The sequence below is a fragment of the Oryzias melastigma genome, linkage group LG8 (assembly GCF_002922805.2).
Source record: "Oryzias melastigma strain HK-1 linkage group LG8, ASM292280v2, whole genome shotgun sequence".
NCBI lineage: Eukaryota > Metazoa > Chordata > Actinopteri > Beloniformes > Adrianichthyidae > Oryzias > Oryzias melastigma.
The window spans coordinates 1,937,173-1,953,105 of NC_050519.1; the positions used below are offsets into that span (position 1 = coordinate 1,937,173).

General features: G+C 38.8%; 2 protein-coding genes across 4 annotated transcripts in view; both read left to right on the plus strand.

Moving 5' to 3' along the window:
- Window positions 1-340: 340 nt before the first annotated feature.
- On the plus strand, window positions 341-9,732 carry LOC112146235 (serine protease 27). The gene is made up of 10 exons (XM_036213100.1): window positions 341-407; window positions 2,371-2,391; window positions 3,453-3,612; window positions 3,745-4,013; window positions 5,232-5,374; window positions 5,452-5,782; window positions 5,922-6,093; window positions 7,346-7,596; window positions 7,690-7,787; window positions 9,037-9,732. The coding sequence occupies exons 1-8, from the start codon at window positions 353-355 to the stop codon at window positions 7,359-7,361; spliced, it is 1,167 nt and encodes a 388-aa protein (XP_036068993.1). The 5' UTR covers window positions 341-352; the 3' UTR covers window positions 7,362-7,596; window positions 7,690-7,787; window positions 9,037-9,732.
- Window positions 9,733-10,226: 494 nt separating this feature from the next.
- The window catches only part of LOC112146914 (polyserase-2), a gene marked incomplete at its 3' end in the record, with an annotated part of 8,186 nt that continues 2,479 nt past the window's right edge, over window positions 10,227-15,933 (plus strand). Inside the window, 4 exon segments of one of the 3 annotated variants that reach the window (XM_024272976.2) lie at window positions 10,227-10,369; window positions 13,419-13,439; window positions 15,255-15,414; window positions 15,499-15,767. In XM_024272976.2, coding sequence (XP_024128744.1) covers window positions 10,276-10,369; window positions 13,419-13,439; window positions 15,255-15,414; window positions 15,499-15,767 — 544 coding nt within the window. 3 annotated transcript variants of the gene reach the window in all.

Sequence of the window (15,933 nt, forward strand, 5' to 3'; positions counted from 1 at the left end):
AAATAGAACTTTATTTAAAAGCAATGTCTATGAAAATTTAATGCTAAAGAAAAAACACAAACCAGATTTGCAAATTTATTAGATAAAACATTTATACTAAGGTAAATCTACTCCAAATAGCAGCCGATGACGACAATCTCAGAGAAAAACAAGCCTCATAAAATGAATGGTGGATACTGTGAGTCTAACTGTGAGTCTGAGCTGCAACTTCCAGTTAATTCGTTGTAATCAGGAAGAGTTGAGGAGTTGAACCTGTCGGACCAGGTGACTTTCAGAGAGGAGGAGGAGGAGGAGGGAGGTTCAAACAGCTGACAATAAAAGCTCCGATCAGACCCGGTAACAAGAACTTTAAATGATGGCTTTCACGCTGAGCCGCGTTGCAGCTGTGTTGATCTTCTTTATGCAAGGTAAGAAGCTTCTCACGAGTTTGAGCTTTTAAATCATGAAGGAAAACCTGATGAAAAAATATATGACGATAGTGATATGAGAAAAAAATATTAATTTCTCCTGGGATGTAGGAAAATACAGTTATTACCAGAATGGATCAATTTAATCTTAAATGAGCAACTAAAACAACTTATTTAAAAATTGTGTTGAGAGGCTAGGATAGGCTCCAGCAACACCAAGCAGGATGGGATGTGGATGATAATTATTTTCAGATGACAGTTTTCCTGATCAGCTCATGTCACTTTAAGCTTTAAATCATCTTGAGTATTTCCATCTATAATCATACACACGCTCTATTTTGTGCTTTTAGAGGTTTTTGTCATATATTTTTAAATAAAATAAACAATATCTATATATTTATGATTTTGGCATTAAATTCCACTTGATTTATGGTTTAAAAATGCCAAATTTGAAAAAGTGAAAGGTAGGATTTCAATGAAATATTACAGTAACTTAAAAAGAAGAAATAATTGTGTTTTTTTTTTTTTCAAAGTGCCTTCAATGTCAAACATATTAAGTTGTATAACTTGCATCTATAAGGAGGGGGTCCAGTGGTAGCAGACAGTCTTTATACGCAGTGGCCCCAACCCCTGGACTGGTACCGGTCCATGGAACAGCTGGTACCGGTCCATGGAACAGCTGGTACCGGGTTGCAGATAATTAAAAAAACACATTGAACATTTTTCTATTTTAATCTGATTCTGATGGAAGTTTTATTTTGGAAAATTGCCAGATTCTCTCCACCACATCTGACTTGTTTTGACGCACGTCAAGTGTCATAATGTTGTCTAATGTTACAAGGAAGCTGCTAATAAAGTTGCTCAAACAGTTTATTATTATATTCAGAAAATATCAGTTTTAGTGACTTTTTAGGAATTATTCGTTGCAACTTAGACGTCGGCTGAGGGTGAAGTCGGCGTCTGATTTTTTTAACTTCCACTTTGACAACTACGGGTCAAAATCTAGATCACCAATAGTTTAACAGATATTTTACAGAGGACTTAGCAAGAGTAGGACTAACAGCTGTTGTGTTGGACCTGGAACCGGAACCAACAACTGAATCCCCAATGTCCCGACTTTGTCCTAAATACATCAAGAAAATGTAGAGATTGTTTGTTGTTGTTCAGATGGGAAGTGTGTAAATGTAGTTAGTTTAAGACCTCAGAACAGCAGAGTGATGATGATGATGATGATGATGAGAGCATCCTTCATGTTCCAGAGGTCCCGCTCTGGAGGGAATACCGGGATAAGTGAGGAGAGTAAAGCTGATCAACACGAGACTTCACACACAAACTGAATCCAGGGATCTATTCAGTGAATGTCTATATATTTAAACAGTCAGCTGTAGGAGACATAAATTAAAACATTACCAAGGGAAATTGTGTTTTTAAGACTTTTAAGAAGTTTGCATAAAGAAAAAGAAACTAAAGATTGAGTCATGTCAAGAAAAATGACAGTTTCTTTGATCTTCTAAGACAAAGCAGTAAAACCAGTTTGCTGCAGGTGTTCTTGTCACAGAGCTAAACTATGATCGGTACAAGAAATATGGTATGCCCCGGTAGGAACAGGATGGTACGCCCCAATCAAAACAGGACGGTACGCCCCAATAAAAACAGGATGGTACGCCCAAAAAAATTATGGAACACCCCAAAAAGAACAGCATGGTATGAACCAAGAAGAACAAGATGGTACCCCTTAAAAAGAACAGGATGGTATGCTATAAAAAGAACAAATTGGAACACCCTAAAAAGAGCAAACCAACAGTATTGTACGCTCCAAAAAGAGTCTGTCATCAAGAGTCTCCCAGTTCTTGTTGTTTTTAGACCAAAACGTAGTAATGAACAACTCCTGCTTCTGCAGAAGGAAACGACCTCTCAGAACAAAAAGAGGCGGTTTGACCTTCTCGTTTTCTTCTATTTTCAGATGTTACATCTCAACTATCAGGTAAGTCACAATTCATGAGCTTAAATGCTAAATGTTTCCACATAAATTGATTTGGATTATGTTTTAATGAGAAAATTACAAATTTTTAGCACAGAATTAAATATTGATGTAAATTCTGAAATAGTTTATTTCTTAAATTTGAGGCCAGTTTGTTGATTGACTTTGTATACATATATATTTTCTGAATTTGTAAAGTTCACCTTAAAACATTTTAGATAATTCACTTCGGCTTTTTTATAAAACACAAATTCTATACAAAGTTTGTTTTAAAACACATCACATAAAACAAGACACAAGCCCCAACCATGAACCCACCGTCTCCGTGTTTTACAATAGTCATGAGTGAATATTTATATTTAACCAAACTTTTATCATCTTCTTTCTAACTATAATACTGTTATATGACTGAAGCTTAAGGTCATCTCAAAGCACAACACAAAAAACATCAAATTAATCTTAATGGATTACTTTAGTTATAATCTCAGTCATTCCAAACATTCCAGATTATTTATAATCCAACTGGGTCCAGATCAGTAAAGACAGATTGTCTGTATTTTATTAATAGCTAAATTGTGACAACTATTTTTTTGGATTAAACAAAGAAAATAATGGATTATAAAAGTTAAAATCTACATGTTGAGAGCTTTAAAAACTTGAGTCGCTTAAATTGGATAAAAAAGGAAATAGAGCAAATTTAGAAACAAATGGTGGCTTACATAACAAAGTTTAACAAATTTCCTATAAAATCAAATATTTGAGCAAGTATAGATAAAACGGAAAACTTGCAAACCAGCAAAATAGATAAAATTCCCATGAAAGAAAGAAACACACCTAAACTCTAAAACCAGGATCAGATTCAGGTCAACATGAATGTAGTTTTCTACCATTCATGTGCAGCTTCAGCCAAAAAACACATCCCAGAATATTCCTCATAAATTTCTAACTTTTCTTTTTGCAGATTAAGTTTATGACATTATAGCAGCTAAACTGATTTAAGAAGCATGTTTACGTGGCCATGTTAGGATACATGTGGAGTTGACTTGATCTTTGTGACTCCTCAGATTGTGGTCAACCAGCTCTGAACTCCAGGATTGTTGGAGGACAGGATGCTCCTGCAGGGTCCTGGCCCTGGCAGGTCAGTCTGCAGAGACCTGGACACTTCTGCGGAGGATCGCTCATCAACAACCAGTGGGTGCTGACGGCCGCGCACTGTTTTTCTAGGTGAGCAACGATGGTAAAGCTGATTGATTATGACATCTCTGCAGCTGGTCTCCTCCAGACAGATAAAAATTGTCATAAACAAAATGTTAATTAAAAAAAAAAAGAAAAATGTGTCTCTTCTGGTTATCTCAGCACCAACCCGTCCGGCGTGACGGTACGTCTGGGTCTGCAGAGTCTCCAAGGATCAAACCCAAATACGGTCTCTCGATCAATAACAGAGATAATCCGACATCCGGACTACAGCTCAACCACATTTCAAAATGACATCGCCCTCCTAATGCTGTCCTCACCGGTCAGTTTCAACAACTACATCGCTCCTGTGTGCGTGGCAGCAGCCAGCAGCTCCTTCTACAGCGGCACCAACACCTGGGTCACCGGCTGGGGCAACACTGGAAGTGGAGGTGAGTTAAACGTCAGAGAATTAAAGCAGCCGCTGTATTTTTGATGGAGACACTTCCTCAAAATCACAAATATTAAGTGAATAACTGCCATGCTTCAAACTTTGTAAAGACGGCGAGGAGAGGAGAATAGACTGGAGTAGGGGAAAACTCCAATCCAGTTATTTATATCGCCACAACAATCTTCTAAAAGAAGAGTCAGCAGAAGAATTTAGGGAAACAGCTGAGCAACCAGAAGGTTAAGACAGAGATGGAGGAACATTCACATCATTAAAACAAGTTTGTCCTGGCAAATCTTACTGGGATATTTGCTTGGACAGTTGCCTCTCCTTTTCTCTTCTTGGAAAGAAGGATCCTAAACACCCAAGAACCCTTCAAGAAATCTTTAGGTCTTATGCTCAGATATTCTTAGAGGTTCCTTGGAAAGGAAAGGAGGTTATCTAATCCTGACCCTCTCTGGACCTGGTGGCAGTTACGCTTCGTTTCCACTGACCAGTATGAACCAGACCACTCCTTCCGTGGCTGGTTTAGAATGGTCCGGGCACTTCAAGAGAGCCTTTCCATTGAGTGTTAGATCATCTCTTCATTTATGGATTAGGCATCTCACAGGTCCCCAACCCCCTGTGAATAAGGGGGAATATTATATGTAAAGAATTTATCAATCTTTGTAAGAAGATTGCGGAGGAAAACAGGACAAAATTTTGTTTGGTTCTTGAGTCGGTAAAAGGGCTGGTCAGACACTTGGTGTTGTCGTAAAACCTTCGATCAATGGATTTCATCATGCGACGACAATAGCTCTGTCCTAACGGGTCCATTCCATTTTTCTATGGACCTAAGACCAACGGAGGACCAGAAATAGCACCTGCTAAACGGCTCCATTGTGTAATGGAAACTCTCCACCCTGCTCCAGTCCGGTCTGGACTGCTCAGTGGAAACAAGGCATCAGAGGAGCAAAGGTCTGCTATCTTTTGGGAGAGCCTCACTGTGGTATGGCTCCTGGAAAAATCTGTGTCCAGATTGAAGGGAGAAGCCAAAAGGTTGAGAAGTCAAACAAGCGAGGTCATCGGTGATCACATAAGGTTCAAAGGCAAATACCACATGAAAATCCCCACATTTCTGCTATATATATACAACATTTTAGTGCACTACAGTGTTAGTCTTTTAAGTAATTTCAAATATTATGTCTTTAATGCGTTAAATAGATTAAATTTCTTCCCTTAGTCCTCCCTGCCCCACAAACCCTCCAAGAAGTACAAGTACCGATTGTGGGAAACAGACAGTGTAAGTGCAACTATGGAGCCAGCACCATCACCGATAACATGGTGTGTGCCGGGTTACCAGAAGGAGGCAAAGACTCTTGTCAGGTAAACATCGTCCTCTTTTGTATTCCAAAGGTTTCTCTTAGTTTCTTCCTTAAATTAAAAAGTTTTTGATCTTGAAGGGAGACTCAGGAGGTCCGCTGGTGATTAAGCAGAACGACCGCTGGATCCAGGCAGGGATCGTGAGTTTTGGAGAAGGTTGTGCTCAACCTAATTACCCAGGAGTCTACACAAGAGTGTCCCAGTATCAGACCTGGATCAACACTCAAATCACCAGTAATCAGCCGGGGTTTATCGCCTTCACCTCCACCGGAACAGACAGTGACCTCAGTGTGTCGTGTTCGGGAGTTCCGGCAGTCGTTCTCGCAGGAACAACTAAAGCTACAACAACCACAGCTACAACAACCACAGCTACAACTACCTCACCTACTTCTCAAACCACTACACCTAAAGGTTAAACATTCAACAAAGCAGTATTTAAGATTATCTTCTTGTTTTTTTAAGATTTCCAACATGAATTCCCCTTGTTTGTTTATGAGAGTTGCAGGTAGTTTTCACGTATTCACCAAGATCGTTTTCTTTGATTTTGCAGCTGTGGTTTGTGGACGTGCCAGACTGAACTCAGGTGTTTTGGATGGAAGTTCAGTGGCGACTGCAGGTCAGTGGCCGTGGATGGCGAGTCTGCAGAAGAACGGACAGCACGTGTGCGGAGGAACGCTGGTGTCTTTAGACTACGTGATGAGCAACGCTAACTGCTTCTCAGGGTGAGTTCTAGCTAAAATAGCGAATACTTGTGTAGCTACCTTCTCAGACGGCCCAAAGCTCTTTACAGTCATGACAAACCCTTGTCAGCTTGTCAGTTTAGTCTGACGGATTTGATAAGATAATTTAGAAAACACAAGTCAGATTTTTCAGGTTATACTTACAAAACCCCACAGCCATTGAACGCTTGTTGGCAGTTCAACCAGTTATACTTTAACCAATCAGGGAGTCGGATTTCGCCGTGACGGATGGTTGGTGTCCTTTGTAATTCGAGGACATGCCAACCGTTTGAAACCATTTGATCATCAAGGAGGAATGAATAGTTACTGTTTGTGTCCAGCTGGAATTCTATGACACCAAAGACAAAAACGAATTCCGATTCTACCCCTACAGCTTCTCCCGACATTTATCTCTCCGAATGGAGAGATATGAAAAATAGTGTCTTCAAATTCAGACATTACAACGTCATCAATAGTTGTTGGTTAGCTACGTTAGTGCGTAGTTGCCAGCGCTTGGAAAATACTTAACAACAAAAGTCAAACAAAAACAAAAAAACATTACTTACATTTAAATATAAATTTTAGTGCATCAGAGCACATCCACATCCAGCTGTGTATCCTACCAGAGGAGGGATAAACCGCCTCAAGTCCCTATCCCCTTCCCTTAAAAAAAAAACAAACAATTTCAGACACCACTAATGCTCCAAATGCCCCTACAGTAGGAGTGTGACGAAAAGGCTGCGATGTTAGGATCCATGTGCAAACGGTTTAATCGAATGGAGCAAGGGCAAGACATAAACGTGTCAAAAGGCAGGCAGTTGTCCAAAACACAGAGGCGAGGCAGAGAAGCGAGTAAACAGGCGTGGGTCAAAAACACGAAGAATAAACAAGGAGAAACTGCTCAGACTGACAGGTTAACACAATCAAGACTTCGCGCTGAAGTTGAGGTTGGAGTGGGTATAAATGCTGGTGGTTCTGATGAGGATGCTGATGATCAGTTATGCATAGAGAAGACTGAAGCAGTGGCTGATGGGAGTTGCAGTGAGGAAGGTGCTGAAGATGGTTAGTACTCAGGGGAGGGCTCCCTCTGGTGGTCGGAGGAGGACATGGCAACTGGCACCATTTCTACGAGCCATCCCACTAATACTCTTAATCTGAAGCTTCATCTTTATGTTTTGAAAGTTTAGAAAAACTGTAAGTTTAAAGATTAAGAACCATGACGATTTTCTACTTGAACCCGTCTCGTCTCCCACAGTTCTGCTGTGGCGTAGTGGACGGTCGTGTTGGGTCGTCTGAAGCAGGACGGATCAAACCCCTTTGAGGTGTCGCTGAAAGTGACGAGCATCATCCTCAGCAACCTGACGGGCTTCAACATCGGAGTGATGCAACTGTCAAACCAGCCCTCCCTGTCGGATTATATCCAGCCCATCTGTCTGGACGGCGGCAGAACCTTCCCTGAAGGAGCCACGTGCTGGGCAGCGGGCTGGAGTTCTGGTCGGGGAGGAAGTGAGTTTAGGAAAACAAATCCTTCAGAAATGCAATGACCGATATGCACTGAGGTTTTTGTTCACATACATTTTCTTCTTTCCCTTGTTGTAGGTGAGCAGGTTATGCAGAAGTTCCAAACCTCAGTGTTGACCTGTGGAGGAGCGTCGTCCACCAACAGTATTTGTACGAGTGTCTTCTCTCTGCAGCAGGTAAATGTCTGGCAGTTATGGTGTTTTTAAAGATTGTTTTTCCTTTTATGGAGTCGCTTACCCAATATTTGTTGGAAGATTAAGTTTGGAATAAAGCATTGCTGGAGTGTTTATCAAAGAGGTGGAGCCTGTGGTCTGCAGGGTGGGGCAGTGGTTAGCAATCTGGTTCAATTCCCTGCTTTATGGGTTTATTGTTTTCTCTAAACTGCCCTTCGGTGTGCATGTGAGTGCATGTGGCCCTACTATAGACTGCCACTTGCTCAGGGTGAAGCCTGCCTTGACCCGACAGTAGCTGGGTTGACCACTGCAGCCTTGGGACCCCAAAATGGATCCACAGGGTTCTAAGGATGGTTGGATGGAAACTTTAAAGTCTCACTCCGGTCCTCGTTTGATCTACCGTCAGTGTTCTCCGTCATCTTTGAAGGATATTTATGCTAATATTAAGATAATAAAAAAGCCTGTGTCATTTTCTAGGACACAGTTTCTGCAGAGCAGCAAGAGTTCATTAAAAAAAATCACATCGGAATTATGGGCAGAAGTAAGCCTCCACTAATATCCCATCATCCCTTTACTTAAACTCTTTCCCACTAGCATACAGCCCCTCACAACTCCACCCTAACATTAGCGGTGCCAGATTCCAGGTCAGACGAGGAAAACAAAGACGTTCATGGATCTACCTGTCTGTAAATGGATTTATTGGAGCTTGTGGCCCCGCCCATTTCAGTTGCTGCATCACTAAAAAGAGCTTTTCAATCAGGAATTTTTTCTACTCCTCCCATTTGAATAAAGAAAAACTCAGAAATAAAATTTTTAATCTTAAAATCTTTAATATATATATTTTCCATCATGAGTAAAAACCTACAAGAACATTTTAAAATACAAAAAAAAAAACTGTTCATTGGAGTGGGTGTTTAAAGGGGAATGTATATTTGTTTGTTTGTTTCTTTGTGCTGATTTTTATTCCAGTAACATGTAAAGGAATGTTAGATGGAAGAAATTGAACTTTTCTTCAGGGAATTTCAAGTTTTCTTTATTTTTAATAATTTGCTCCATGAAAAAAGTGTCTTTAATATCACGTTACGGATGAATTTTTCCATCATCTGTTTCTTTTTCAGACAAGCCCCCAATCTTCCATTAAAATATACTGACAGAGTATCGAAAAATGCTCCTCACCTTTGGTGTCTTTACAGCAGAGATGATTCTGGTGCATGAAAGTGGAACAACTGAGAGCTGCTTCTTGTTTTCTCAGGGTGACTCTGGAGGGCCTCTCATGTGTGAGCAGGGCGGATCCTGGTTCCAGGCTGCCGTCCTGCCTTTGGAAAACAGCTCGTCCAGGAAAAGACGGGCTGATTCTCCCATGGTTTTTGTCAAACTGAGTCATTTTCGGGACTTCCTGGTTCAGACGGTGGGACCTTTCTACTCTCCGGCCTCCAGCAGCAGCGGAGCCGCTCAGAATAGCTGGATGTTGAGCTTCCATCTCTGCTTCCTCGCCTTCAGCCTCCTTCTCTGAGAAAGACTCGTGGAGGTCAATAATGTGAAATCACTTTGATTTATTACAAATGCAAACGTCTATGACTTTGTGCAATAGCATGGAGTAGCTCCTGATAATTAATTATACGTATTTCTGATCAACTGTGATTTGAAGCTATATTTCTCTTGTTTATGTGAGAAACTCTAAAGTAAATTGTTCAAATCTACTCGATTTTCTTTGTTTTTAGAAAATCAGTTTGATAAAAAAGATTTCCCTTTTGATGAATCAGAATTAATGGATGTTCTGTGGATTTTGGAGCTTTGAGCAACAATGTCGAAGAAATGTTTAATTATGAAAAAGGCTGCTATGTAAATTTCTGTGTGATGTTTTAAATGTATTTTCTTGTATAAAAATATGTTTTGTTGTTTACCAATTGCAAGCTGCAAAAGCAGTGCACATTTTTGAACAAAAACTGCTCAGTAATTAAAAAATAATAATCCTGTTAAACTTGTGCATGATGATTTTAAAATATCTTCACTAATGTTTATGGAAGCCGTTCTTAGAGTCAAAATTTGAGTCAAATTAGAATCAAAATTTACTATCAGTGCAATGGCTGTTAACTGTCTGCTGTGCTTAAATGTCCACTAAAACCTGAAACGTTGGATCAATTTATTAAAGCTATTTACTTTGTTACATTTAAAAATATTAGTTTCATCAAATTAAAATTTTCAATGGAGTAAACCATCAACTTACAATATTAGTTTGATGAAAACTAAAAAATGTAATTGAATAAATTACAGAACTCAACATTCTGGTTAGTAACTGGTGAACACCAGATATAACTTTTTTTTCTAAAAATGTAATTAACAAAAACATGTTCTGGTATAATTCATTCTTCAGACTTTTCTCTCTGATTTGCCATTTTATTTTTGAACTATTTAAAAATTTACATATAAAAAGGAAAATTAAAATCGTCTATTTTACAGGTTGTCTTTAAACGCACCTCGCAAACCGGAAATGAAGCGAGATCACTGTGAACTAATCACGCGCGTGGCCGCGAATGACCTTTTTCCGTTCAGGTGTGCAGTCAAATCAAAGACGGCGGGAACAGGTTGGTGAGAGTTTGTTTTTTTACTCTTATTTTCTATGAAAAATGCTTCCTAATCACACAGCAGTTGGAGCCATTTGAATTTATATGTTTATGATCTGTTTGTGTTTATAAAGGTTCATATTTTCTTGTAAAAATGCATCTGTAAATGCTTGAGCTGCTCCAAAGAAATTAATGTACTCAAACATGTTAGACATAAATTATACAACAATGCAAAAAAAATAAATAAACAGTTCAGATCCTTTCCAAAGAAATACTGTAAAATATGACGAGAAACTGTTTTAATTTCCAGAATTCAGAAAAAAAAATTAAACGTTTATACAGTATAGATTGAGGGCCCACTGTTTCAGTGATTTTGAGTTTATTTATTTATATTTACAGCTAAAACCTGCAAAAACAGGATGAAATGCAAATAAATGTATATAATAAAACGGCTGAAATTTTTCATTTTTTTATTAAAATAAAGTTTTTTTTTAATAATTGAATAAAAAATAGTTTTCCTCAATCAGTGGTCCATTTTGGCTCTTTGGCAATAAATAAATATGCAAATATTTTGATAAAATATTAGATAACTGAGTTTTTTGGCACAGGAGGCTTTTATTTTGAAAGGAACTTGTATGCACTTTAAGTACTAAAGTAAAAATAACGAAAAAATGTTTTAAGTCTAAAAATAAAATGCTGTTCTAATTCAATTATTGTGAATATTTAAAATACACATTTTATAAATAATTGTCTCAATGGCCAGAAAAATTTAAAATTATGTTTTTCTAATCAGTAAAGTGGTAAATTTAGCAACTCTCGTGGGTTTTGGTTATAAGAAACTGACTCAAATGGCTCTGTAAAGGTTGCAGACCTGCGTAGATGAATAAAGGTTAAATAAAGGTTAAATAAACCATTAGATGAGAAAGATCCAGTTTGTTTGTTTTGCTTTAAACACCTGATGGTTATCACTGCTGCATACCTGCACGTCTGTCCGCCCTCCATTAATGCTGAACCACACATACCTGATTCAGAGCCAATTCTGCAGCATTCTGCATTAAGGTGACGCGTTCCTGCAGGAATGTCTCCTTCCAGCAGCACCAACCAGATTCGGTTTAAACTCAACAACCCAGCAGAGATCCAAATCAGGAGCGGCGCATGAAAAGAGACGTCCAGATCTCCACGCAGAGGACGACAGGAACTCCTCAGAACTTTAGAACACCTCCTCACCAAATGGCTTTAAATCTCATAACTAACCATCGTTTGTTGCATTAATTGAAAGGTTTCTATGGTGTAAATCTTTTGTAAATTTTGTTATTTATGTCAAGGTGTGGCGTGCATTTCAGAGCTGAGCCTTCAGTTTTCTTCTGCCAAAAACATCCTCATTAATATGAACTATTTTATGTTTTATATACACTGAATTCATTGCACTTAAAGTATAGAAGAAGTTAGCTTTTGGTAGCGTGAGCTTTGACCATCCAATCAGAGGCGAATACGTCATTGTACGCCCTCCTGAAGCTACAGAGACTCTAACTCAAATTCTGATTGGTTGAATCAACGTAAACCTGTTTAATCAGCAATGCTTTTTTTTTATGCAGACGCCTGAAGTGAAGGCGGAAGCACTGACTGTATGAGCGGAAGGCAGACTTTCATGAACCTAGCAACAAGTGAGAGCTCAAATCTGATTGGTTAGAAACTTACATGTGAAAATAAACAGTACAACCAGGGCGAAGTGGACAGAACAGTTCTAATGATATAAAATATATTTTTGACAAAAATACATTTTAAAAAATTCTCTGTGATTCATACACTTCTTTTCAGATCATTTTAGGCCTTCATTGAAAGTTTTGCAGGTCCTGACGGTACACCACTAATGTTTAGATATTTAATATATATTTTATATATACATTTTTATTTTTTTCATCATGTTGTTATATTTTAATTGTTTACTTTTAATGTGTGTTACTGTGTGTTATCTGATGGATGTGTATTTTAATTATATTATGCTGCATAACAATGTCTAGTTGCTGTTCTGATTCTAAATTCCAAAGCATAGAATTGCATTCACATGTATAGATAAGAAAAAGGATTCTGCACCTTTTTATTAGTAAAAAAAAAAATACATGAATCTGAAAGTCATGCTGATGAAAACATCGTGTTTGACGTTCTTGCATTTTAAATTCCAGTAAATTTGGATCTATTTTCACACAGGATGTATTTTATTTTGAAAGGAACTTGCATGTGCTGCCTTAAAAAACAAAATAAGTCACAACTTTTATGATTTTAAATGTTAAAGCTACTTCCTACAAGCAAATGGTCACAAAATCCTTACTTTCGTAGAAGGTTAAAGTTGGACTTTGCTGCGTTTTGTTCTGAGAGAATCTGGACCAAAGGGCTCTGGCAGCGTTAAAGGTTGCAGACCCCTGACCCAGACCGGCCCAACTCAAGCTTCCAGGCCGGAGGTTGTGTTTCAGCGTCCTTCAGCTTCAGATTCTCAGTTCTTTTTTGTCACAGCAGAATTTGAAATACTTTTGCCTGAAGAGGAAACGTGTATTTGGTGAATCAGCTGGAAAACCACAGAAACATGAGGGGAAATTTTCCGCCAAAGTTCAGAGTGCAGCTCAGCTCGGTGGTAGCGGATCGTTTCGGTGCGGGGACAGGTATCGGGCCTGTCCATCAGGTGACGGCTAGACGCTGAGGAGGCGTGTTTGGGTGACAGAGGAAGGTCAAACGTTATTTATGGAGGGGGAAAAACGGCAAACCAGAACTTCTCGACATGGCTTTTAAAGTGATCTATGTGGCCACGGCTCTGACCCTGCTGGCTAAAGGTAAGCTGGATCAGAACCAGATCCGTCTGCTGGATCAGAACCAGATCCGTCTGCTGGATACATACATTAGAAATTAAATGAAGATTGTCTTGGATTCTCAGCTCTAACAGCTAATGTTTAATAATCGTTTTTGTTTAAAGTCTTGCAGTTCTTGTCTCGGTGATGCTGACCTCATGTTTCATTAAGCAGAAATTCATTTGTAATATTGAAGCTCAAAATATTTAACGTCTGCTTTTTGTTTACAGAATCTAAGTCAGAAAAACCTGGTAAGTAAATGTTTCACAGATTAATATTTCTTTGCAAAGGATGAAGACAGTCTAGACGTGTCGTTTTGTGTTTCGACCTAAAGATTTGAGACTAAATTTGTTTTCAACTCAATATTTTTGCATTTTTTTCTACTGACTTTCTCTTCTGTTTGAATTTTTAAACACACTTATCAAGTTTGGATTTAACAGTTTTCTTTTAACTCGCAGATTTTCTTGCTTTTTCTCCTATCTTAAAAAGTGATGATGATAATCGATGTTTTAACTCACAGTTGAGTTTTTTAAAAACCCTTTCATATAAAGACTGAACCCTGCACTAAAAATGTACTGAATAGTTTTCTTGATGTAACTTGTTGTACATATTCTGATGTGCTTTTATCTATCTCTTAGTATTTCTCCTTTTCCCAGGTCTTTATTGTAAATAAGAACATGTTCTTAATGGGTTATTTAGTTAAATGGAGGTTAAATAAAAAATAAAAACAACACTGAAACAAACGAATCAAAACCTTAAAACTTAATTTTTTTTTTTTTAACAATTAAAGATTTAGTCATTTAAGCTTTTATCTCATTAAGCGGTGTTTCACTTCCTGTTATGGATCCGCAGATTGACTTTATCCTAATTCCCTCCATCAAACTCCCTAAAAAAAAAAACCACCAACTTCCCAAAATAAAATCCTAATAAATCTGAAGGTTTTACAAAGACTATTTAAGAATTCCTTTGGTTCCGGTGATTACAATATGGATGGTTATTTAAAAAAATCTGCATCTAATATTGTTTTAGTGCAATGCATTGTGGTCTATATCAGGGGTCCCCAAATCCAAAACCACGTCCAAATTCCATCACTATATAGCGCGTTCACTATTTTCTATAGCCGTCCGAATCTACTAATTCCAAAATCGAGTGCACTAGAAATTTCCCAGAAGTCTTTGCAAAAAACTAGCGTGCATCGAGGTTCACTACACTAGCAAATATAGACCACAATGCATTGCAGTTGAACAGTTTTTACAAAAAAACATTTTTTATGTATTTTTTTCAATAAACTGTCCACATTTTCACCATCAGAACAATGTTGAGTCATAAATAGACAAATAGAAATGTTCAAATTGATTCATTTCTCACTCCATGATATCGGTGCCGTCGTTATCCGGCGTTTAGAAAAACCAAAGTAAAGTAGTGAGCATGGTGTCTGAATTACACACCTTTATTCCTGAATCCGAAGATCTTACAAAGACTATGAATTCATTGTGTTCTGATGATTACAGTTTAGATGGTTTGAAAAAAAAAAAATAACGAAAATACATTTTTTCACAAATAATTAATTTAACACAATGCATTGTGGTCTGTATCCGCTAATCTAGTGAGCATTGATGCTCAATGTTTTATATGCAGAGAATTCTCCAGGGAACTGGATTTTGGAATTGTAGGCTATGTCCAAATTCCCGACCTTAATCACTAACTTTTAAAAGATTTTAAAAGCAATTTGGACAACATGCTCACTTTCTTTTTTAACAGTAAATATGATGACGTCCAGTAAAAACCTGTTAAATATTCACATGTTATGACGACTATTTATGGATCTGCTGTGTTCTGATGATTAAAAACGTGAATGGTTACTAAAAAATGAATCACAAAAATTGTTCAAACGCAATGCATTGTGGTCTATATTCCCCAGTTTAATGAGCATCGATGCACACTGGTTTCTCCTAGAAACTTCAGGGGAATTTCTTGCAGACTCGATTTAGGAATTGTAGATCCGGACATCTCTATAAAATCGTGGAAGGATTCAGACTAGACGGTCTCTTCCTCCGTCTCCTCAGACTGCGGTCAGCCACAGCTCAGTACCAGGATCGTTGGTGGAGACGAGGCTCCTCCAGGCAGCTGGCCCTGGCAGGTCAGCCTGCACCGCCCCTCCTCGTACTGTGGAGGCTCCCTCATCAACCACCAGTGGGTGCTGACCGCCGCTCACTGCGTCCCGGGGTGAGGACCGAAGGCGTCAGTCAAATGTTCTTTAATGGTCTTCTGACCTGAACTTTTCCTCCTCCTGACTCCCGCTGACCTCAGCGCTAACCCGGCCGGCCTGACCGCATACCTGGGCCGCCACAGTCAGCAGAAGGCCAACCCTAATGAGGTCAATCGAACAGTAGCCGAGGTCATCACTCACCCGGACTACAAAGGCCAAACGAATGAAAACGACATCGCCCTGCTGAAGCTCTCCTCCCCGGTCGCATTCACCGCCTACATCGCCCCCGTCTGCCTCGCCGCCTCCGGCAGCACCTTCTACGACGGCGTGGACTGCTGGGTCACCGGCTGGGGCAACATCGCTTTCGGAGGTGAAGAAAACGAGAGAATGTTTGAACTCTTCAGGAAATTTTAGAAAAAAGAACTGTTGGAGGGAAAAAAGTGAAAAGAGAATAGAGTTCTTAAGAGAATCATCTGACAAAAGCAAACATTTATCATTTATTCTCTTTGTGGTGCAGCTTTTGTCCAACTGCATGA